The sequence below is a fragment of the Pempheris klunzingeri genome, chromosome 9 (genome assembly GCF_042242105.1).
Source record: "Pempheris klunzingeri isolate RE-2024b chromosome 9, fPemKlu1.hap1, whole genome shotgun sequence".
NCBI classification, from domain to species: Eukaryota; Metazoa; Chordata; class Actinopteri; order Acropomatiformes; family Pempheridae; genus Pempheris; species Pempheris klunzingeri.
The window spans coordinates 23,319,912-23,344,089 of record NC_092020.1 but is presented as its reverse complement, the minus strand read 5'-3'; the positions used below and the strand labels follow the sequence as shown (position 1 = coordinate 23,344,089).

General features: G+C 40.0%; 1 protein-coding gene across 1 annotated transcript in view; it reads right to left on the bottom strand.

Annotated features, from left to right (window-relative positions):
* Window positions 1-24,178, bottom strand: part of LOC139206724 (teneurin-3) — a 120,477-nt gene that overhangs the window by 73,303 nt on the left and 22,996 nt on the right. Inside the window, exon 3 of the mRNA XM_070836289.1 lies at window positions 586-811. Coding sequence (XP_070692390.1) covers window positions 586-811 — 226 coding nt within the window. The remainder of the gene's footprint in view (window positions 1-585; window positions 812-24,178) is intronic.

Here is a 24,178-nt window from a genome sequence, read left to right as displayed (position 1 = left end):
AAATAAAAGAAAATAAATAAAATAGTTTTTGAATAACTGTGCGTCTTGAAATAAAGTTCATAACTTGAGAAAAATAAAGTTTAGCAGCAGCTTTCCCTTTTTCTTTAACTGTCACATCTTGATCTGCTCAGCCAATGCCGTAAACACTAGACAAGCTGCACCGGTTAAAATAGAAGCGTCTTGTCAAATTTAAAAATATTAATTGATTAATTGAAATTTATTGATAATAGGTCCAGGTCCGTATAGGATGCCGTCTGGGTCCGGACCCGGACCACGTTCCGCCAGTTAGTGACCTATGGGCTATATGGTCTAAAAGGTAAAATTAAGCTGTAACCTTTTCAAATGTAAAATGTTTAAAATTCTGATAAAGGATCAGTCCTGAAGCGCACTTCAAAACTTAGATCATTATACTGAAACTGAACTGAACTGAAAATAAATAAATAAATAAATACATTTTACACAGCAGCTTGGCCCCTGCTCATTTATTTCACATCATTTTGTTTTCTGAATCACTGAAAATGGCTTCATAATAACACCTGGACCTGAATTTCCCAGCTCTGCTGTAGGTCATCGTGGGTCACTCACCTGCTCTCCAGGGCCACATTGCTGCCCAGGACCCAGCTGTCCTGCAGCTGGACGCATTCCGCCGTACTCTGCAAGTCGGCCGCCAGGCCGGCTGTGGGCGGCGGGCTCGGGCTCCTCTGATTGGCCAGTGAGCTGCGGCTCAGGGACGTGATGGACGGATGCTGCTTATGTGGGGGTGGGGCTGGTGGGAGAGGAGGTGGGCCTGGCTGAGCAGACAGATGGTCACCTGAAGCGAAGCAGAGGGAAAGAGACGTCAGAGTACTTTTCGTGTATTTTTACTAGTTGCAACATTGAAAAGCTTGAGTAATTTATCTTGCAGATTACATTTACACCCACAGTCAAGAGACTGGCTTGCTAAGATGCAGCAGATATACAAGAGTGTGCATCTGCCTTCCGTGTAGGATATGACAGAATACAGCTACCTAACAGACCCAGAAGAGTAAATACAACCAAGAGCAAGACAGTAAAATGAGTTGCAACCACTGCAAAAAGAAGAAAAATAAGAGGTGCTTTTATGGCAACACACATAATAATTGTCACAAAACGCCACGCGGCTGACAGTTGGGTTCTCTTAAACAGAAGGTCACTTAGAGAGGCAGCTGTTCTTTTATGGGCGCTTAACGCAATGTTTCACGTTTGATTACAGCCAGAGAAGACTCTCAAATAACTAATGACCAGAACATCCATTAGAGCTCTGAGAGAACAGGTTTTCCAATTTCACACAAAGCTGTGTAATTGGCCTCCAGAATGGCATGTGGTGATTATCTATCCATCTTCCCTGTTTAAAAGGTAAAAACCCACAGTGCTGACAATTCTGATTTGCTCCAATGAGCCCCAAATGGGTATCGTCTTTCTTGCCTTACAGACGCTTGGAGATGATTGAGAAGACTTGCCTCTTTTAAGATCTGTTGTTTTTGCATTGACAGCATGAATTTTTAGAAAGCCCAAAGAAGTTAAATCCAGAGGATAACAATGCTGGAGGTCAGTTCTGGTACATGATTTAACCTTTGCTTTCTGAAGCATAAAGACCTTGTGGACCTCAAGGATCAAAGTCTGCTCTGTGCTATTGGCTAGACGGAAAAAGGACACTGTCATTGTCTTAAAAAGAGCTTTTAATGACCATGCAGTCTTTGTCCTTGTCTCTGTGCCCCTGCTTTCCGCTGTGCCCTTCTATGCAGGCTATTGAAATGACCAAAGATTACCACCCTCAAATTAACATTGGAACGCACTGGAAATATACTGTGAGGAATATTGTAATAAGAATGAATACAGCGATTAAAACTCTTCTCCATGAGTTAATTGCTGGGACAGTGGCAGCTGTGATAAAATTTAGCAGGGGCAGGTTGTACCAATCATTTCCCTGACTGATTGCTTGCATAGATTTATTGTCTTTATAACAGAATCCATTTTGAGAACATCTGTATACAGACAGACAGGGAGACACAGAGATGATGAAAGATGAACGTCGTGGAGCAGAATCCGCAGTGATGAGAGTGCAAAGTGCTAGTGCAGAGGGCCAATCTAAGATTAATTAATGCCTGATTAGAGTTTGATCAAATCCAATCAAGTATGATCCTCTCATCACAACACACCACCTTGTTCAAAGTCAATTGTGAATCCTAACACATGAATTACGTGTGATCATCTGCGGTATTGGCTTTTGAAAAATATAAGGCTGTCATGGCTTAGTGATAATAAACACAAGACATGCTACTCATCTCCTGGGCTACACTGTGAGCCCTATTAGAAAAGTGCTAAGTAGGCTAATAGAAATGTGGATTATCTACCAACACTGGCTGGTTTTACTTCACCTCTGGGCTTCATTCCACTGTATGAGCCCGCAGCAGCTACAAGCTCCACTTCACTTTCCAGCAGAAGCATTTTTCATATAATCAGCACGCAGCAGTGCAACAGTACAATGTCAATGAGCAGGTAAAGGGAAATGAAACAGAGGGGACAATCAGATGGGTTCTGAAAAACAGAGGATGATCTAATATGGCCAGAGAGGATTGTTTTTAGAGGTAAATGCTCTCAAGAAAATATGGTTTCCATAATCAGTTCTAAAAATGTGATCAGAAACAAGCCTAAAGCACATTTCAAGTAATTAAAGGAAATGAGATTTCAGATGAAAGAAACTGCAGCATCCTCTAAAAGAAACACGCAATAACAAACACAGTTTTGTAAAGTACATAAAAAGTGCTGTATTTTCTCTCTCCTGTACAAACGTCACCTTATTATCACACCCACATGCACCACAGTGAATCCTAGTCAGTGATCTGCCCTCCCATTACGCATTACAAATAAAGATACATGACCGATATTGCACAAACTGGTATCCATTTATCTTCATGTCTACATACATATTGATCTGTTGGTGTATAGTGCAAGTCAACATCTTGATTGCCCTTGTTTAGTTTGCTATTCCGCTGCTGCAATACTCACACTGAGAGTTTGAAAATGCAGCATACTACACAACGACTTAAAACCCATAACAATATATGTGGTGCAGATGCATTATGGTTGATAGGAATAGTGCCGGCACAGCGAGCACGGAGATGAGCTTCAACAAGCTGAAACACTCTTGCTATTACGACTTTATGGTCAATCTTGAATCAATTTCTGATGAATCAACGTGTCAAAAGGCATGACTGAACCATAACACCAAACGAACCGTGATTTAGGTGAAAAGCACATGCTGAGCAGAATGCTTTCAAAAGACAAAATCCCGCAAACCTTCAAAGGCGTAGGATTTGACATGCCGTAAATCTGACTGCATAATCCCACAATGAACTACGGGAACATAAAGCCCGATGAACTGAATTAAACCTACTCTATGCATACTTTGCAAAAAAGCTCTCAAAGCTTTTGGGTGTAAATAAGGTCTCCCACTTGAAATGCTGCATTTATATGTTAGCTGTAAAGCAATGAAGTGAAACACTCAATCAGTTTTGGTTTTGAGTGCAACAAAAAAAAAAAAGTGCAACTAAAAAAAAAACTAAAGTCTAAACTACTGACATCCAAGTCTGAGAATACAGTATTAACAGAGAGAATACATGTTGGTCTGAAAAATGTGGGCAAAACAATGTTTTCGTCTTTATCCTCAGAAGCTTAAAGAGCAGGGGTTTGCAAACACAGTTGCTAAGATACAATTCCTTGATGTATTTAATGACTCAAGAGCCTTAAAAGGCTGCTGCTTTAACATTGTTAAATGACAAAAAACATTAGCGTTGGTTAAACTTTGTTGGAGTGTTGTTTAACTGCTATTTAAGTGCCACAAAATATGACAATCGGTCTAGAGTCACCATATTATACTCAGGAAGGAGCAGCAGCTGTGAGAATCTCCCTCACCTTTCGATTCAACAAACAAACCCACACATCTGAGGTCTGAGGTGTTACTCAACTGGCCACTTAAACTTTTGAAATATTACTGAACACCAAGTTGTGCATTTTTAAACTATTTAGATCTGAAACATGACTCCTTGTGGATTTTGAGTGATTAATTATGCAAACATTTTCCTCAGTTAAAGGGTCTTCTCATCCTCTTAATCTTTATCTTTGTGAGGTCAAGATCAAATGGTGCTCAAATGTTTTTTTAGAGACTTGTTTACTTGTTTTTTTTCCTCTGTGCAACAACCAATCAAGTAAGTGTTAACTTCACAAGTCAGACTTTACATATTAGAATTCACATTTTAATTGCATGCTCCATTTTATGTACAATTAAATATTTCAATTCAAACACGTTAGAAAGCGTGGCCTGTATAACGGTGAGTGTACCTTTAAGAATATATGACACCATGTGTTTTCTCATGTACTCACTTTCCCTGCACAAAGTAGGTGGAAGGCGACAAGCTTTCTGGACTCAAATTTGAGCCGTGGGTTTGAATCCAATTCCTGGCAGTTTTACACACAGGACAGAGTCTCCCTATGATGAAAACCCATTAGTGCTAACCTCAATATGATTCCATGTAACTCAGTGAGCAAAATGTGGCCCTTGCAGTGCAGCGCTTCAGCTTGCATTCTCTGTGTACCTCCCTGGCACAGTTGGAGGGTTGAAAGCCACTGGGGCAGAGCATGCTGAAATATGGACTTTTGGCACTGTAGCACTTTGAATGAGATTATTCACTGCCTATGATATGTGGGATTGTGTGTTATAAAAACCACTAAACAATGAGCCTTTAAGAAAGCTTGCCATTGTCTTTCATCAAGACACACGGGGAATTAAGCTGGCCTTTAAACTGCCGTCTCAGTGACTGGGGAGGCAGATGAAACAGCTGTGTGGTTTAAGGGGTTTTGCTTTGAAATCAGATCAAGACGAATGCCTCCTTTGCATAATTCCTCAACGTCAGCTTGTCATCAACTCCATCAGCAACATGCTTTAAAGGACCTTTGTGATTAATACTGCATGTCAGCATTGAAATCCCCTTCCTAATGATGCTTGCAATATCTGTCGATGCTTTATGAAGTGTTAGTATTTTGATGGACACCTCGTGGAGTAGATACTTGTTTTAGTTGCTTTTAATATTAACAGTACTGCCACAGTCACTGGGATGTTTCAGTGAACCAAAATGTCTGTGAGCAGCAGGGAAATACCTAAAAACATGGGGTTTCCTTATAAACCTGATATAGTAAATTATATTCAAAATTGCTTGGGCTTGTCCATTTTAAATAAATGTGTCAAGGGCTATCACTGTCTGCATGCTTAGTTCACATTTCACCACAATTTTCTTGAACTTTTTGATGCCACTTCTTGATAATCGGATGTTTAGGCCTATTAGGATTCTATGATGTTCATTCCTCTGAAAATATCTTTTTTTGATGAAAACATTGACAAGCTTTGAGTGCTGTGCATAATGTTCCAACACTGAGTCGGGACACAATTAAAAGCCATTTTGCACTCACTAAGCTTGGCAAGCTTGGTGAAAGCCTTTTCATATTCATTGTGTAAGTACTGCAAAAGGTCTTGTGCCATTTTACTCTCCATTAAGAGACTGATTCAACTGCTAATGGAATTGAAAGGGCATTTGCTTTGACTGGCTTGCCCTTCACCAATAGGAAAATTGCAGTATGTGTGCATCACAAGAATTCCATCAAAATAGATCACAGGACTCATAAAGGGCCACAGCTTTTCTATTGCAGCTTACGGTATTTATTTTACCTTAGAATTCATAATTACATTAAAGAATGTAGTACCTCTGCTCTGCAAAGTTCAAACTTCAAAAAATCCTAGTAAAATAAAAAGAGAGATCTCTGACAAAATCCCGGTTTGATTTGATATGAAATGAATAATGAATGAATTCCATGATAAAACATGCCATTTGGACCTGGTAGGATGTTTATATATGTCAAATCAATAAAATCCTTCTCATCAACTCTTGGTTTTCTGGTCACCTCAGCACACCTCTGGTGCCTGGTTGAAGGCAGCGGTAGTATTCTTTAGTAGAAAAAGAGACAGCAGCTTCTCACTGTGAAGTCTTGATGGTGGGGTAGGGAGGTGGTGTTTAGGGGGGGGGGGGGACTGTACCCTGTGGAATTCGGGACCATTTGAACAACCTTGCCCTAGGTGAGTTTCAGGGATTTACTCTGCAAAGAGAGTTGGCAATTTTCAGGGGCTTGGGTTTTGAGAAAAAAAAAAAAAAAAGAAAAGCTGTGTGATTTCCATCATATTTCCTGCCAGAGTACCGTCACTACTCTCACAGCCTTGCCCACTCTTTTCCTGACTTCTTATCTGATCAAAGAAAGAAATTTCTTTTAAGCTTTTTCTCTGCCAGGGGAACCAGGATGTAACCAATCTTTCAAGGATTACATAATTGTTGCATTATAGAAAAAGACATCATTCCATTTATCCATACATAATGTGCTCCAATGCAGTCATATAGCAGGCATTCATCTACTCACATTTGATATGAATCCTCGACTGCCGTTCATCTTAAGTATATGATTAGTAAACACACTAACTAAGTTGAACCCATTGAAGATGCACTGTGAATCTCTCTCTCTCTCTCTCTCAGTCTCTCTCTCTCTCTCTCTCTCTCCCTCCCCTACAGATGGCAGATCATCATACAGATGATGACTGCTTAACAGTTCTTTCTGACAGCTCTCCGATTACATAGCAATTACACTCCTTCTCAAAAGCTGCTTTGACAATTAGCCTGCTGACAAAACACTTAGTTGTATTTATTCATGTGTGGACAGATTTGGCTTCCTTGTTTGTCCAGAGAGATTGTCTTCACACCTAGGTAAAATTCCACAGTTTCTAACTTTGGCACAGGCGGTGGAGTCTACAGTCAAGTACTGACGATACATGTATCACTGTATTTTCCCAAACCTGCAGAGCTAAAACCTGGCACAGTCCACAGGGAAGTGTGCCAGTCCTCACTTTTTACATTTACACTTGATTTGTGTTCACACAGCCATTAACTTCATCAACCAGTCACCATATGTTCCTTTTTCTAAAGAGCCCAGCAAGCATTGATTTTAAACATCATATTAGTCTGTTGATTTTTAAGGAAAAACAATTTTTACCATTTGCTAACCACTGACAAAAGCTGACGGATACCACAGGAACCTACACATTTCTAATGTTCTGGACTACATAATGACCTTTTTTGCTGCATATAACAATATTACCACTTGATTTAAGTTTTGTGGCCTTGTAACATTGCAAGAAAAGATACATCATTCTTATAATATTATGACTATATTCTCAGAAAATTGAGACTTCACTCTCATAATATAAGAACTTTAATCTTGAAAACTCAGATGTTTTTTTTCCCCTTTCTGTCGCACTGATACTCCGCCGTACAAAGTTGTTGCAGCAAATGAAAAGAAAAGGAAATGGTGTCTATTTAAGCACCCAACAGACCCGTAGCAACATAAGCATTCATTTAAAAGTCATGTGTCTGACCACCTGGTGAATGTAAGTCTATGTTTGTTGTTTGGCACCGGGCAGGTAGTGTAATGTGGGTTTATCAAAGCTTTTTTCACAGAAAGCAGCTGCCTGCGTCTGATAACCTCAATGTGGCTCTATGGCTCTATGGTCTTTCCGATCCGGGAAAAACACAGTAGGTTACAATGTCTCAAGCTGTACAATATAAACAAATGACCAACAAGGAAGTAGGAAATGGAGATATACTCTCATTCAAATGTCTCTGCTCAGCACTTTGTTGTAAATTTCTTTTACAAAGTTATTTAGGCATCCTTTTGAAAAGAAGCTGCCAGTTTCAATCTTTCTCCAGTGCGTGTTTGAACTGGACTGGTCTTGAAAATAGCCATTCACTCCATCCAAATAGCTGTGGTGGCTTGAATGGCTTGCGCCTTCATCGATGGTGACCAGCTGATGGAACCAATATGAAACCTTGGGTTAGGGTGGTCCAGGCCACATCATGAAAGCTTTTGAACATTCAGAAGCTTTCTGAATGATTTTCAACTATCTATTTCAAACTGCTGGGGCAAGAATAACAACAAACACTGTTATCCAGCTTTGCTGAACTATGAGTCACTTTCTCTGACTAAAGCAATATAGATCTGAATTAGTAATTGCACAAAAAAAGTTCCCCACATCATCTTAGGGGTCATAGAAATTTGACATGTGTACTTGGGAGAACTATTCATGTGCCTTCCCATTCATTTACAGCTTGCTTCCCCAATCACTTGAGAAAATGGTTGGAGGAAAAAACAAACCACTCATGGTTGTAGTGGCGCAGTCTTTTCCAATGGCTGCTATAATTGCATTTCCTGTGCAAATCACTCAGTTTGTGGGGAAACCAGACAAAGGAAACAGTATCAATCTAAAAATGGCCAAGCCCATCTTTTCCTGATTAATTGTTGGCATATTGTTTTCAACTGGCAGCACTCCACTTGCACAGATGACTAATCCTCACCTCCATTGTGAAAAGTCGAGGAGAAGGAAATATGTATCCAGTGTACATCTTTCACACCACACTGAATAAACAAATAGCACTGTGAGACCTATATAATATTCTAGAGCTTGATGTTTTCATACTCAGCTGAAACTTTATTTCTCTGTGGAAAAGTAGAGTTCTCCATTATTTAACCATTATATACCCACATGGTCCTATTAAGATTAAAACTTACATACTTTCAAGGGAGAACTAGACAACATTAAAGCATTATCTCATGCAAACGCAGTGCAAAATTGCTACATAAAACTACACAACATCCAAGTAGGTGATCACGAGACATCAGTCTACCAGCAGAACTAGTATTCTGATCTTGGCTACATGACATAATTGCTATTGACATTGCAATTATTGATTATTTGGATTCTCTTGTGATTGATTGAGCAAGTTAAGGGACAGTCCAGTAACCCACAATATCAGGTTTACAAGACAAAGGGAAGCAGTGGATCCTCACACGCAAGAGGATGAAACAAGTGAATGTTTGGCATTTTTTGCTTAAAAACGAAGATTAATGGATCATGGAAACGGTTGCCCATTTACTTTCCATTGACTGGCAAAGCTAATCAACTAATCATCCCAGGTCTGAAAGAAGCTTTGTTTCTCAGTGCAGCATTTGTCTCCAGAGACAATGAGATACACAGATAAACTAGCTGCTGGACACATTATGAACCAATTAATAGTTCAGCAAAGATAGCGTGGTATAACATGTTATATGGCAAAACAAGCAGAATGTCTTACAGCTAATAAATACATGGTGCAATCTTAAACACATTAATTCCACATTCACCAGTTGTTAATACATTGTCATACTCTCTTTTATCTGATGAACTACAATTAAAAAAGGCATTTGGAGCAATTATATCTGCTCCTAACTGACTGCTACAAAGATTCCCACATATAGTTCTCGGAGCCAAAATTTCTTGCAATGTCTGGCTCCAGAGAGGGAGCTACAGCACACAGACTGAAAATCCCTCTGCTTTCCAAAGAGCTTTCCTGAGGCCAAGGCTATGAATTGATACCCCACTGTTGCATTACTCTTGGCCACAGAGCAGAGCACGGGATGAGAATAATAATAGGAACAATCATTGGTAATTCTTATACTTCTCACCATGAGTGCATTACAGTGGCGAGGAGGGTCGCGGTGGAGACATCAATATCCTCAATGGGAATAAACGCTGAACTTTATGTGTGCAAGCATATGCTCGGATATACAGTCCATACAAATGCACAGACATACACACGTGTGCGCGCACACACACACCCCCACACACACACACACACTTTAAAGCGCACTGAGAAAAGCCTTCCAGCACTACTGATGTTTTTGAATTTTTCAGTCAGAACACCCTCTGCTTCTGTCGGCAAGAAGAACTAAGATGCAACCTGCATACCCTCTGAGGCTTGGTGCATGCTCAATCAGCAACATGATATGGCCCATGGCTCTGTGCTGAGGTCACTGCTGGAGTCTTGAAGACTGATCATGCATGAGGTAGCAACACAGTGTTTCCCCACTAATGTGCAAAGCTAGCCATGCTGCTTCTACAGCTTCCATTCAGCAGCATAGACTGAGCTCCACCCTGAGGAAACTGGGATCTACCTCAAACACTGTGTTCTGTGCACTGAAATGGAAAGCATAAAATATTTCAGGCAATGCCAATGAAATTATAAGTGGTTCTGCTGTCAAATATTGTGACTTACCAGAGAATTTTGGTCATTCAGACAGTTTTCTGATCTGATCAAGATGAAGTTAGTTTTGTACATCCATGGCTGCCGGCGATGGTCTCTTGAGTGGCCCGGTATCACAATTAATTAGTGAATCTGGTCTTTAAAGTTTAATCTGCCGTGCAATTCTTCTAATTTTTGAACTGCATCCCCCTTTCATTTCATAGCGGCTCTCACACATGTCTGCAGCATGTTAATCAATAATAGGCAGGGAAGTCAGATGTACTGTCCCTCAAAATCACTCTAATGCCACTTTGCTTGACAACAGCAGACAGGGCTGCCTGCGTTCCAGTCTTCATTCACCTCAGAAAATACCTCGCTAAGCCTCATCTGTCATGTATCGGCTGCAGCCTAACATTTCACTTTGTTTGGCAGACATTGATTTTTACCTCCAAGGTGTTGTCAAGGAGGCATCCAACTCATACATACCTCTTTTGCTGCTCTTTTTTCTCTTCAGTGGCTGCTTTTGTAGGGAGTGCAGGAACACACACACACACAAAGGACTGCTCACTGAAATTGCTACACATGAAGGTAGCCTAAAATATTGCCATATTTATTGAATAATGACAATGTTGCGGATGAAATGTGTGGGTGATAAGCCAGGGCTTATCGGAGCAGCATTCTCCAGTGCCTACCCTTGTTGCATATTTAACCGTTTGTTGTTCTGGTACTGTAATACGCTTGGTAGCATGTAATCCTTATTCAAATATATATTGTACATACAAATAGACATGTAACCTGATAGGATGAGGATAAGTGAGGACCTATTGTGCCTTAACTAAAATCACTAACTAGAGTCGCTAAGATGCCTTGAATCTATTTAATCCGACTTGATGTGGTGGAAAACACCACAGCAAGTCAGATTTATCAACAATTTTATCAGCAATTTATCAACCACTGTCTTCCCACTACCTCCACCCCTGCCCTCTACACACACACAAACACACACACACACATTTGCAACCTTGCTGAGAAATACTTTATATTCATTAAGTGTCAAAATGTTATAACAAAAGAGCTGGCTTAACAGAGCAACAGGATATCTTATTTAGGAATTACTTGGCACCAAAGAGAAATGATCTATAAAGTAGGCACTGTACTAGGTAACATCCTTTCACAGTTTGCTAATAATATCAACAAAAACATGCATTATAATAGTGTAGGTGTGATTTGCTGTGTTAATTAGGTTCACAGGATGTTGATTAGGCCGACTTCATGAAAAGCAGAAATTAGAATCCTATCAAACTAATTACAAGTATTACTGCAGCATACTGAGAGTTGAAAATTAGAACTATTTTATGCTAGTTTGAAACAAGACTGAGTCTACAGCCATGCAAGTGGTTCTATGAGGCGGTTCTCAGCAGCGCTTTGAGCTAAATGTTAACATCAGCATGATAACACGCCCACATGACCAGCAGCTATAATGTTTACCATGTTCACTATCTTAGTTTAGCATATAGACAACAAGAGGAAAAATCAGGGGATAACCATAGTCACTAAGAATCATCGCTCATGGCAATCCATTACACAGCTACGGAGATATTTCAGTCTGGACTGAAGTTGTTGTCCAACCATCCTACACTGAAGTCTCTAGAGCTACTATGCTAGCAAAGCTAAAAAGACGTTTTTCAAAACGACGTTGATTTGAGTTCAAGAATGCGAGAAAGAAATAATAGTTTTCAGTTTTGTATCTTTTGTTGAAACAAAATAGTCTGCATTTCTTTCTCCAAACAAGCTCCATAGGAAGAAAAAGGGAAACAGAAGCAAAGACACAGTCAAAGGTTTCACTGTCCATCCCCAAGCCTGCTTACTTCTTGTAAAGAGCAAGCATCATAAACATGCTGTGTTTTTAAAGCAATGAATAAATATGCAGAATATTTATGAAAATGAAGCAAAGGGAGACTGGGGAGAACAACTTTATCATGCGGGCGCACTGCAGACTGATAAGTGTTTCCTACTGTAGACTAGCTTATACATTCCTCTCCAAAGGAGGTCAAAAGTTCAACTCCTGCAGCAGCTAAATCTTTTTACTGTGCAAGACACTCAATTGTAACATTTCTCTCAACTACATGTTTGATATGCAAAATGTATCTTTTTTTTTTTTTTACTGCAGCTGATAGCACAAGAAGCAAAAAGCATATTTTAAGATAATGGTTGCGAATACAATCATTGCTATTTAATGGCTATGATGAGTTTATGTGTAGGCTACTAATAATCCTGATGAGGAAACTTCTGACTCCATAATGGAACGGAATCTGCATATGTGTCTACTTCAGCTTCAGCATATGATTTGACAAACAATAGCTGTAGAGATACATGCATTCTCTACATTTACAGAGATTTTTTTGTGCATGTGACATCATAATGTGTGAGTGGGCAAATGGTGTTAACATGTTAAGAGGAGCGGAATAGCAGCGAACAGGTAGAAGTCGTGTTTCAACAGCGTCCATTAAGCTTCTCTGTGCACATTCTCCATTTAGCCTCTTCATACTCCGCGGGGCTGTGCATATCTGCAGTTTGGTTGCTGTACTTGTAAACTATGCAATTTGTGTTTCATGCCACAGCAGGCATCAATTAGCACCTCTCTCACGCCTCTACATCTGAACTGCATCAAATTTGGTTCTGTGCTGCTCGGAACATGATGTGAATTTGTCATGACTCGACTGAAAGGGAGGAAATGTTCAACAGTGAGGAGCACGCTTATTGCTCACCTTGGGCTTTTTAGATCAAGAATAATCATCAGACATTGTGCTTCATGATTAGAGATTGAAATGGTATTCATCTGTTGCTTGATTATCTGAAAAAAAAAAAAGGTCCAGTATGATGGAAAGAAATAAAAGATATTTTATCTGGGATGCACCTGCATTTTTTAATTACAGAACACCTGTGTAAAGCAAAGACTTATTCGCACTGTTTCCACAGAATTGACAGGAATGAATTTTTCCTGAACCATTAACACAGTTGCTCAACATATTCACAAAACATAATGAAATTTGCTGAAATCACAGATAGCACAGATACGAGTGCACAACGGTCAAGATTCCAAACCATTCGCTTTACGAAGGGGAGAAAGGGGGGGAAAGTCTCTCTTTACCAAAACGATGATTTTGTATGTAATCTACCCATAACTTATATTCAAGTTACACAAAGAGCAGATTCACACGATACACATGACCCTATGGGTGTACAAGGTGAGTGGCTTCGACAACGGAGAACGTGAAACCCTAAGTGTTTGTATCCATTAGGCATGAGGGACATCTAATTTCATCTCTAATTTTAACCAAACATGATCTTTCCGTATATTACTTACCTTACATAACTAAAGTAGTTGCAGTTGTCTAAACATGGCCATGTTTTCATTAGGGGAGACGCAGCTAAAAAAAAACACTCCTACAACCTACTTTTTGTTTAGGTGTGAAATTTTTGGAATTGTCTTAATGAAATAAAAAACAAAATCTGTTATGCAGTCACATGTTTTTGTTGAAACAGCAGCTTGATGTGGTCGTCCAACTGTGCTGGTCCTCCTCTCAGCAGCGCACGCAGCAGAACGTGCATGACTGTGAAATGTCTCTGCAGTGGAAGACACTGATCGTCCTTCAGATTGTGCCTAATCATGTTTGCTCTGCCCCAATTAGATAAGGGATGTGCGTCGTCAACACACACAAGCTTTCTCATGTCTCCTCTGATGGTCCCTGTGATTTTCCTCCCTCTCACCAAATGGCAGCAGTAGGAGGCAAAGGATGGTCCACATTCACACCCAGCTAAGTCATTTCACACTGGAATACATCCATCAGAATTAAGATCATAAAAGCCAAGACAAGACTGACAATGGAAACTGAGAAGTGAAATCTGAGAGAAAAGGCGGCAGCAGGCAGCATATGTCTTAGTGGAACCATAAGTTGTCAGTTTAGAAAAGGCAGCAGCTGGTTAACCCTCACCCTACCGACTGGGATACCCAAAGATTCCAGCTGGCTACTTTTTGTCATATCTCACAGGTGCTTTAATCTATCGCTCCAGCTCCTCATGACTTTGTCAATCAGGTTATTCCCAATGACTTCACATCAGCATCTGTTTCTGTTTTGATCAATGCTTTTTTAAAAATACCACTGTAATGTCAACAACATCCAATTCTGTATATGTAATGTATATGCAGTTTTAAAAGATGGAACTATTTATTGAATTCACACACTATCGGGGGCGTAGGGCCACTCTGTCAGTCATTTTTAAGGAGACAGATTTCCTATCCTACTGTATATATTATAACATATTAACTGTAACTTTCCTAAACCTTAAAAATCTTTTTTTTTCATCGTTAATAGCATCACATTTTGCTAGGATGGTTGTTCCTTCCGGCATTTTATTCTGGGGATCTCAGTTGTAGTCCTTGTATATCGAATATATTGGTAGGATGAAGGTTAAGTGTCCTGGCTAGGATTAATATTGTATGAACCACACAGTATATTCTTTACTCTCGACCAGATAAACAACGCAAAGCATATTGATACAGCAGCAAACCCACAGTTGGCACCACAGTCTGCAGTCACACTTGTTCCCAGTATCATGTTTCAGCCATAATTCACAATGGACTGTCAGTGTCTGCATAAGCTTTCCTTGTGTGTCTTGATAACTTCTTGCCGTCTGGAATTTCCAACAAAGGATATGAAGCCAGACGCAATCTGTGCTCGAACAACTTTAAGATGCTGAAGAAACAATAAGCAACGTAAGCAATGCAGTTTAGAAAGGCCCAACAACAGAGATGATAACAAATCTTGACTAACACGCAGCACAGATAGTCAATAGATGCACTTCGCAGCCAATCTGTACTGCTGGCCTCAATCTGATGACACAGTTAATCACACAACCCCTCCTCCCTGTCAGAGCTAAAATTATATCAAAATCTGATGTTTAACATTTAATTATGATAATTTCATCACATAAAGTAATTATTCAACATGAGTGGGATATGCCCTGCTTGCTTAAATACCTCAACATGCTCCAGACGTTGTGCAAATAATGACAGATAAAGAATTTTGACCTCACCCTAATGTTTATTCAAGGCACTGTCAATAATGTAATCCCTATGATTTAGTTAGAAATCACATCTGCCACATTCAGGTGAAGGCCACTTTGTCTCCTACATATTCATAGACAACGCTATTGACTAAATGTCGTGTCTGGCTAAGTATACATTGGAAAGTGTGGAACTAGAGGATCAGTTAATGTGAATATAAGCAGAACAGAAATGCATACAGGAGATTCTGGGATTAGCTCTGAGAGGGAGTACGGAAACGCAGTCTCCTCACTCAGATCTGGACACTGATCGACACTGAGGACTTACTGTAACAGACATTTCGCAGACAGGTATAGAAGTTCCAGAGGACTCTAGAAAGACTGGCGCTACAAAACTTTGAAGTATCCCATGCAGTAAATGCCTAGTGGTCAAAAACAACAGTCTCCGCTCTCAAGACTTCACGCTGTAAATCATACCTATATCGAGCTAACCTGCGGCTACAGTAGCGCTCGGCAAGAGAGGTCAATAACTATGGCAAGACACGTTTACGGAGAGTCTTTGTGTTCCCAGAGTGACAATAGAATCTCATTGTCAGGTGTTTAGTCAGATAAGGTCGCACACCCGCAGGGATTAGCGTCTGCTTTTCATCAATGTAATGCTTTAAAAACAGGTTTAGCAAACGTGCGGTGGATCAACCAATTTAAATGCTAAACCTCTTTCTCTCTCAGAAGATTGGGGCCAGGGGCTAAACACATACAGATAAACAAATCAACGTAGCTGTAAGGACTTGAAGCGAGGGAAAACAAATGAATGACCCTCACACCTTTATTTGTACGGGGAGTACTGGAGAAATGGTGATATAGCTTGCAAAGTGTTGAGGTGAGAGGCTGATTCCTCTTGTTTGGCCGTGATAATACTTTCAGTGTCAAGTTCCTCTGTTAGAAAGAGCCATCCTGGGGCGCTGTATGCACCGCTAAATATGCAAACAGAGCTTCAGGAGTTTGTGATAACAGCAGGCGGAGGCGATTCACAAATGTCACTGGTTCTGGTTTAATCTATTAGTTGTAGCCTCTTGTATATACAGTAACAATATGCACCACCACTGCTCCTATGCTACCCACAGCAGTGGTTGAATTAGGAGCTGGCTGGATCACGCTGGGAAGTGACATTACTCTTTGAGAGCAGCGTAATGATCACTATCAATCTCTTCATTGTCGAGTTACATTAGTGGAATATCAGGGCGGAGTACTGGAAGGGGAAGAAGACCGCCGAGAGACATCCTCCACCATGGCAGCATGGCAGCGTATCAATCACGGTGGCGGGACCCTCTCTGTGTCCATGCTGAAAACTGTCAGGGTAAACACTTCAGCCGATAAGAGATGCTTCCGTTAGGCCGGGAGAAAATTCCTTGCTTGTATCCCACCAAACATCTCTTTTTGCAATATATAACTGTCACAGCTTTCCCATTTCAGATGCATATTTTTCTCTCAGGCCATTTCAAAACATCTCTACTGATATCTTCAGTCATCTTTTACAAGAAAAAAAAAACACAGAGCCAAGTAGGGAGACAGAACCGCCATTATTTCATAGCGAGCGAGGCTCAAGAAAGATTTCCTGCTGCAGATATCCCACTTAGTCGTTATGAATGTAATAACAAGCAACAAAGATTCTGTATTTAAAACTATAATAGCACATCTGACATGCACCATGAAACAGCTGCATGAGCGCTTCATGACTTTCAAAGTCCATATAGAGAGCAATCTGGGGAACTGGCAAAGATTTCATCCATTAACTCCATCAATCTGAGTTTGCTCCATCAGTTTCAGTTAGTGTTGACTGTCTCAGCAGTCTCTGGCAGAGAGAGCTGCTACAAGTGCCCTCGCTAGCAGAGAAAATTTTTTGGAGAAACTTTTTTTTTTTTAGTTTTTCCGTCTAGTATAGCAGCACACATGTCATAGTCAAGTGGTTTATGAAACCACCCGTTCCCCGACTCCGCTACTGCCATCTAAATAATGAATACTCTGCCACTTGCAGTAATCCTCCAGCAGCCATCCCCAGAAATAGAACAAAGTCAGACAGAGCACTCGTTCTCTCCCCTTCACTTTTCAAAACAAATAATGCTGATTCCTGAAAAACCCATTCAATTTGCTGCCACTCCAATCATATTGCGCGTTAATGATGTGCAGCACTCAACATTGGCAAACAAAATATTTTGTGAACCGTCGGGTTGTTGCAGCAATTCGACAGTCTCGGCCACATCTAGGTCGCGACTTCAAAGTTTTGGTTAGTATCCATTTGAAAGCAACATCAAAGTGTGGGTAAGCCAACAATTTCAAAAGGCATCAAGAGCTAACCAAAAAGGTACAGTAACTGCGAAGGGCACCTTTGGGCTTCCTGTGATGGATGATAAGTAAGAGAAAAGACAGAAGGAGAGAGAGAGAGAGAGATGCGGGGGAGAGCGAGGCAGGAGAGATGGGTGAAAAGAGAAATTACAGAGCAGAGAGGTGAGCTTATATAAAAGGTATCCTTAATTAGATGGAATGTTTGCCCTCTTCCACAAATTCCTTCATGTGGTGCCAGGAAAAAAAGACCAAAGCTGATGAGTCTTGGGAGAACTATCGGCCTAAGTGGCCTTTTATTGAGGGATAAAAAGCTCCTCTTTGCCTCTGTTCCCATCCACTGCCCCTGATTATGGAAGATGTGAAGGCGGATGAAAGGAGGGGCCAAGGATTTCTGACGTGTCCTATTGTATTCAGATGTGATGACAGAGCTGGCATTTGGTAGATGAAACCCATGAACTGCCTTCTGAGATCTAAGCCAATTATGACAGGACAGAAACTGAAGGGAGGATGCATACGTTTTCTACCAAGGTTCTAATATTCTATATGAAACACTCTAGTTTATCCGTATAAGATCATAGACATTTAGTCTAGCCTGAGGGTTGTGTAAAAATCAATAATAAACACAACATCACCTTGTTGTGATCAAGTCAACATTTTACTCTACTGGGAAAAAAATATGCCTGTTTGGAAAAATTAAATTTTCTTAAACTTTGTACCAGCCAAGCAATAACTAAAATCTCACAGTGATCAGTGAGTCAACTGTGCAGCATGCTCATCTTAATTTATATTAAATGGCGGTTAAATTAGACATGAGGTGAACCTGCAAACAACAATGATCATCTAAAGAGGCATTACGGTTATGTACTTTCATCTGAAAATGCGTCAAACTTTGGCACTTGCAGCAGTGTTGATTGATCAAGTGCCGCGCTAATGAAAGCCGTGAGGCTGAGGGAGATTAGATGGCTGCTAAGCTCTGACCCTGGATGTGAAAACAGCGAGGGCTGGGGATTGCTACCATAAAGCAGCTAAATGGCTTATTTCACCTCCAGCTCTGTAGCCACCCACTGGCATCACTGTTTGGATAATGATACCCGTAAATGTCCGCAGTAAACAGCTGAGGAACAGGGGCTCCGGCCCTTCCCCATCACCATTACGTGAGGTAGGGATGATCATTACCTTGTGAATGCCGGTCAGTATAACAAGACAAGCACATACACAGTTAAGTGTCACAAATGAAACATAAACACAGACATAACGCTGTCAGACGCATCTTAAAAATCTTTCATTTCCCTTGGTTATGAGAAAGTTTTTTTTGATTGTTTTACTGGTGTAGCCACCCTGCTAAGAATGCAACACTGGAGCACACAGTAACTAAAAGTTGGAAAAATAAAAAAAAAAGTACATAAAAATCAGAACAATCAGAACAAAACAACAAAAACACTGGTACGTCTCCTCCTGTTGGTCAAACTGGGAGCAAACTGCACAATTTAAAGCCAAGTTACAAACACAATTTGGTTACTTTGACTGACTTTCACAACAAATATGAGACGGATCCCATAGCGATGGACAACATATACATCATCATACAGCCTGCAGAGATTCAGGACTCAGGTGTCTCACCTGGTCCGACTGAGAATCAAACCAGTTAGAGCCAAAAAGGAACAGGTTTCATTTTTCAACCTGAATATATCAAAATGTGATCCTGTAGCTTGAAATGAGGAACAATAGACTTTATTTCCATTTGATGTTACAATATACGTTTACCCTACAACATTTTAAGAGGGTAATACAGCTATTTTTACTCCACCACATTGATCCGGCAGCTATAGTTACTAAGTACTTGAGAAATTAAGACTTTTACATGCAAAAATTGTAATCAGTTTATAAAATATGGTGTATTGTTATATATCAAAATACGTAAATTGGCTCCATCTTTGCCAGCTATGTTATATATAATTGCATTATTTTACTGTCAAACACAGGGTGAACTGGAAGTATATGAAGCAGTATTGCTTTTGATACTTTGAGGTAAATGTTGCTAATAATACTCAACATAAACTGACTTAAAATTGAAATTAGAAATGCGAAATTAAAAATGTTCTTTACTTGTAATGGAGTACTGTTTACGGTGTGGTATTGCTACTTTCTTGAGGCTGTGTAATGTGATGTGAAATGTAAAATAAATGTGCTCTTTAAGACTACACACATTTTTTCAGTTAATTTTCCATTTTTCAAAATTTGTTTTGGAGGTGAGAGCAGCTGCACCAACCTTAGAATTATGAATAAAGGAAGCCAACCTTCTGCCTGAATCTAATTGAGTGTTGGACAATGTGAACAAAACCCATCAAATAGCAAGGTCTAGTTTTTGCTAAAGGGATATTTGACCATCAATCTCTGTTATTACTGTTCTCCTTTGACAATACTTAAAATAATTAGAAATAGAAAACTTCACCCATAAACTGTTATACAAAAGGAGTTAACAACGTAGAATTAGCATTTTATATCTTTATTTTGTCATAATAAACTAATTTTCACATTAAAATTTCCCATTGTAATAGTATTTCATATTTTAATTAACTTTTCCTAATAGACACTGGTTGAAGCTTTCAGGTGTGCTGATTTCTCAACCACATTATTTGAGTTTTAATTAAAAACAAGGGTTCAGTGTCTCCCTGATGACATCACTCTGTGGACAATTTCACACTCACATGCTTTCCAAAAACCTTATTAAGGTTATTTCAGATGTGGATAAGATAATGAACGGAAAATAAAGTCAGCTTTGTCTTTTGAGGAAGCAGACTCAAGCACTTTTTCTGCCTTTGCAATGATCCACCTGCATACTTAACGAATACACAGGATGTACACTGCATGCATACACAGTATGTATATATTCATGTACAGTGCGTATGTATGTATGTATGCATGCACGCAGGTACTGTCTGTCTGTCAACCTTTATCTGTCCATCTGCATGTGTTTGGGAGAGGATTTGAATGCAAGATACATATTTACAAGAAAACATACGTAAAAACGCGTTTCATTGTGCTCACCTTGACGGCACTTTTAGTTAATCTCTACACAGAAGATAACAGTGACAATGGGATTATAGGGATTAGAAATAAAAAATAATACAATGAAGTATTTTTTTCCACCAATTTTTGCTGATGTTTAGTTTTGAGAGTTAAAAGTTGCTAATGTGGTTTAGAACCGGATATTTGTTGAACAGAACATAAATTGCGACGTCCACATGGAGAGATCCAGCTCTGGCCAATAAACGGATACGAATAGTCCTCACTCCTACTTTACATAAATTAAACAACAGTTCATCCTTGCATTACATAAATTATGGAACAGTTCATCCAGAAACCACATCACAATGCACAAAAGCCTTTGATGGCTTATGCTCTGGCTGGCCCTGAAGTCCTGACATGCGTTTGCCAGTAAGACCCCAGTAAGAGGAGAATATGACTGGCAGAGCTGCCCGGTGAAACATGTGATAAGAAAATTAAAACAAAAATTGCTCAGACCTCACCGCAATGTGAATGCCGACCAGCTTTAGTCCACTGAGAGGTCGGTGAAACGAAAGCAAGCCTGTGCAAAGTATTGATAGTCCATCAGGCCATTATGATTTATGATATCGAAGTTGTTATTCCGATTCTGATTGCACATATGCTGAATGTGCTCCAGCACATACCACTCAGCATACTGTATATTGAGATACATTCGCCTCTTCCTCGAGGGACAAAAACCTAGTTTTTCAATGTAATTACCACTGACACATATAAAGATGGCTGGATCACAATATACCCACCTCCTCAGCAGTATGCCCACCCCCTCAATTACCCCTGCACACTGCAGCACAGGCAAACATGGCCAAAACACAGGTATAGCAAAGCTAATACCACAATGAGACTGCAGCTTTAAAATTACACAACTGATGGATGTTAAAATGAACAAATGAATGTACAATTTAATTAATCTCTCCCCACTCACTCAGGCAGCTAAATATATATCTGCCCTGCTCCACAACTCACCTTATGGCCCACAGAATTATTCAATGTGATGCCTCATAAGATGCAATGCCTGTGGAGGAAAGCCTCATTGCATTTACCTGCTCGTATTTACCTGTCACCTGTAAATGTATGTGGGACTGCCACTGTATGACCCTTCGCAGCACTCAGACTTATTCCTCTGTTGATGCATCTGCTCTGCTTACATTGGCCACCACTTGCTACACACCAATTACTCTTTGTCTTTGTAGCTATTGGTCTGCTAAGCACTTCAATCCATCTCTGTCTCCGAGGCCGTGACGTCAACCCGAAAAGATTAATCAAAGGCAAGTTACCCAAAAGAAACACCTATGGTACCCTGTTTGCATGCATTACCCATAATACTTCATGGATGTCATGTTAAATATTGGACGTGCGAGAATTCAAAGAGGAACTGCAGTTTCTTTTGGAGCATTAGCCAAGAAATCCAAGTATAATGTCTTATCGCTCTGATGCAGTTTAGAAAGCTTAAGGCAATATACTCTAATATTGCATTTCATACAATATTAAAATCCCTTTCTTCCATTTGTTCCACATAATCAAGCAGTGGTTCTGATGTGAGAGAAACTATAATCATTATACCTTGTGTTTTTATGTAAAATAGCAATGAAAATCCCTACAAAACCAGTCACTAAAGGCGTTTCCAGGGGACGGTAAAGCAACTTGACCCCGCTGAAGTCCAAAATGAACCTTCAGGTATTCCTTTATGTAAATATTTCCAAGCCTGTGGACATGGTTTTTGGGCAAGTGCAAAAGACTGTATTATCAATTTACACGTGTTAGGCTGCAGTACCATTTTAAACACAACACACACCGCCCCCTCATAAGGAGAAGAAGATCCACAAGGGGATTGAAAGGAATACAATAGACTGTAGCTTTCTGCAGTAACAATAAGGCCCAGGCTTACAGAGGAGCTGCCGGTACACAGCTCCTGTAATGCATTAAACATTATTTCGCCACATCCAAGTTGTTGACAGATGCATTCATGTTCAACTCAAGGTCCGTCAGCACAGATGTCCAGCAAAAAATGACACTAATAAAATACTGTAAAAACAGACAGTAGCGGTGTAACCCAAATTTAAATGTATGTAAAATTTTCACACTCATTATGAAAAGGATTACAAAGAAGTTGGTGTGTTACCTTAAAGAACGCCTGTAGCAATTCTCCACTGAGGCTTTACTGTATCAGGGTCCACTTCTAAGGCTGCGATGCTGCTTTGTATTGGATTAACAAACGCTCCAGATCTCCTCCTCTTCCCACTATTGCTACATGAGCCACACACTGAAAAGAACACTATCGCACTGACACATGGATGGCACTCAAGCGATGTCAAAAGGGTTAAAACCTAGTGGACCGGAAAGTCACACCAGCATCGTTCTACTTGCCAGCCACCGCTGCCGCACTCTCCAGCAGCTCTCCACCTCCTCCTCTTTCTTCTTCCCTTTTTTTTTTTTTTTTTTTTTTAACTCAACCTATCTCATGGGCTTCTCCCCCTCCTTGTGTGAGATGGTAGACGAAAGCGCTGGGCGATTTGCACCACTCTATCATGGATCGTGTTACGCTGTCTGGCTGTAGCGGCGGTCACAGATGATAGGCTGAGGAGCTTTGCGTGTGTGTTACCCCTCAAAAGAAGTAGCGGGAGAAGAGGGACGGAGGGAGGGAGGGAGAGAGGGAGAGGTGGGCTGCCACGTTTAAAACAAAAATTTGAAACGGTGAGGACGATTATCTAGCTAGATGACAGGCTCGGACGTAAAACCGTGATGTGAATCTATGAAGGGGTATGTCACTGAATTATTGTATGCAGACCTTAAAGTGGCACTTTACATTGGTCCTCCTTTAGTCTGACATCATTTGATTAATACCACTGAAATACAATCTGTGATTTATCTTTGTTTTACTGACACACACAATGAACACCCTTTTGTCTTATTATTCTAATATTTCATGACATTTTATGCTCATTAGATCAAACAGCAATGTATATGTGATACATGCTGCTGCACACAAAAGCAATACAGAAACAATAGCCGCATTTGATATCCAGGCAGCAAGCGCTCTGAGAATTCTTTCACAGATGAGTTTGTACGTAAGCACAATGAAAGCACCAAAAATAATTAACGCCGCACTTTTACACGTCTCTGTCAGCATAGGGATGAGAACTAAAGCTATCCGGTCCTTGTTTTGATCTCGTCTTGTTGGCTCGATTGTCAGTGTGGTTTGTTTACTTTTGACAGCATTTTAAAAAGAGGGCAAAATATTTGACTGTTTATAAGACTTCACAAACGGCATCTCTTAATCAAAAGAAAATAGTTTATTTCACATAGTTCTCAGTGAATTGGAAATTGCAGCATCCTCATTAGCTTTGCTAAGGGATTGCAGCATTTTTCACTCTAATGTTGCCTAAATAAAGGGGCATATGAACAGTATCCTTATGTCTCTCTGATACATGGTGCTATATTTTATCATTTGCTGCTTTCATGCTGAGCATTTTTATACAGTAGAAAACCAGCAATTAGGGGAAATGTTTGATTTTGACTGCATTATATCATGT